This window comes from Cystoisospora suis, assembly GCF_002600585.1.
Source record: "Cystoisospora suis strain Wien I chromosome Unknown contig_10791, whole genome shotgun sequence".
Lineage (NCBI taxonomy): Eukaryota > Apicomplexa > Conoidasida > Eucoccidiorida > Sarcocystidae > Cystoisospora > Cystoisospora suis.
In genome coordinates this window covers 1-1,099 of record NW_027163563.1, presented here as the reverse complement: position 1 = coordinate 1,099, position 1,099 = coordinate 1, and the positions used below count along the sequence as shown (strand labels likewise).

At 42.5% G+C, this 1,099-nt stretch overlaps 1 protein-coding gene across 1 annotated transcript; it reads right to left on the bottom strand.

Moving 5' to 3' along the window:
- Positions 1–714: 714 nt before the first annotated feature.
- CSUI_011313 (uncharacterized protein) lies at positions 715–1,005 on the bottom strand (the record flags this gene model as incomplete). Its single annotated transcript, XM_068071413.1, has 1 exon — positions 715–1,005. A coding segment is annotated over one exon (291 nt), but the record flags the coding sequence as incomplete, so codon positions are not given.
- Positions 1,006–1,099: the final 94 nt, after the last annotated feature.

Genomic DNA, 1,099 nt, shown 5'->3' with positions numbered 1-1,099 from the left:
AAGGAAAGAAAAAGGAAGAAGAGAGATGAAGAAAGGAGAGAAAGAAAAGAAGAAAAAGAGGACGAGGAAGAGGCAAAGGAGGAAAGCAGAAGAAAGAGGAAGGAGAGAGAGACACCTCTTTGAATAATTCTATCCTGTCGAAGAAAGAGAGAAGAGGAGAAAAGAACGTCCAGGAAAGAAACGCATGCATGCATGCCTAAATATACATACACACATAGATAGACATGAGTTTCTTTACTAGGTAGAAGAAGAGACTGAAGAAGAAAGATGAGGAAGAAAAAGAGAGAAAGGAACAAAAGAAGAAGAAAAAGAAGAAAGAGACAGAGAAGGAGCCATCAATTGTCTTCGGGGACGAGGAAAGAAGAGACGGAGAAAGAGAGTGGTAATAGGAGTCGTCGTATTGGAGGAGACAGAGACGTAGTCAAGAGAAACAACATGTCTATCGTCTATACAATAATGTTCTCAGGTGTATGTACACCTGACATATCGACGGTGCAAGGCGACGAGGTCCAGATGCTATGTAAGCCACTGACCATACAAGATACACACATAGAGACATACATACATAGATAGGTAGATCCCCGGGTAAAGAAGATAGGGGAGAGAGAGAAAGAACTATCCTTGTCTGATGCTATTCAAGTGTTTCTTATGTACAACTGCAAAATAGGAATGTTTTGAGAATAGAAAAGAAGGAATGAGTAAAATGGACGTACGTCTTCGATCTTCAGCATCGGGTGCTTTCTGGCTGTACCGTTGGAAGATAGAAAAGGATGAGAATTCTTCTCTTTCTTTCATCTTCTTCGCCTTGTTCTCTTCCCCTTCCTCTGTTGTTCTCTCCTCTCCTGTACATTCGTGCCCCTGGATCGAGGAGAGAGAAGACGACACGAGCATCTTATCATCCTTCTGATCGGTGCTACTCCTCTTCTTCTTCTCTTCGCCGTCTTCTTCTTCTTCTGGATGCGCGTAATACTTCGAATAGAATTGACTGCACTGCAGAAGTGTCTGAAGAAAGCAAAACACAAGAAGACAGAGGGGGATACAAAAGAAGAGAAAGAAGAAGAAGAAGAGAGAGAGAGAGAGAGAAGGAGGAGGAGGAGGA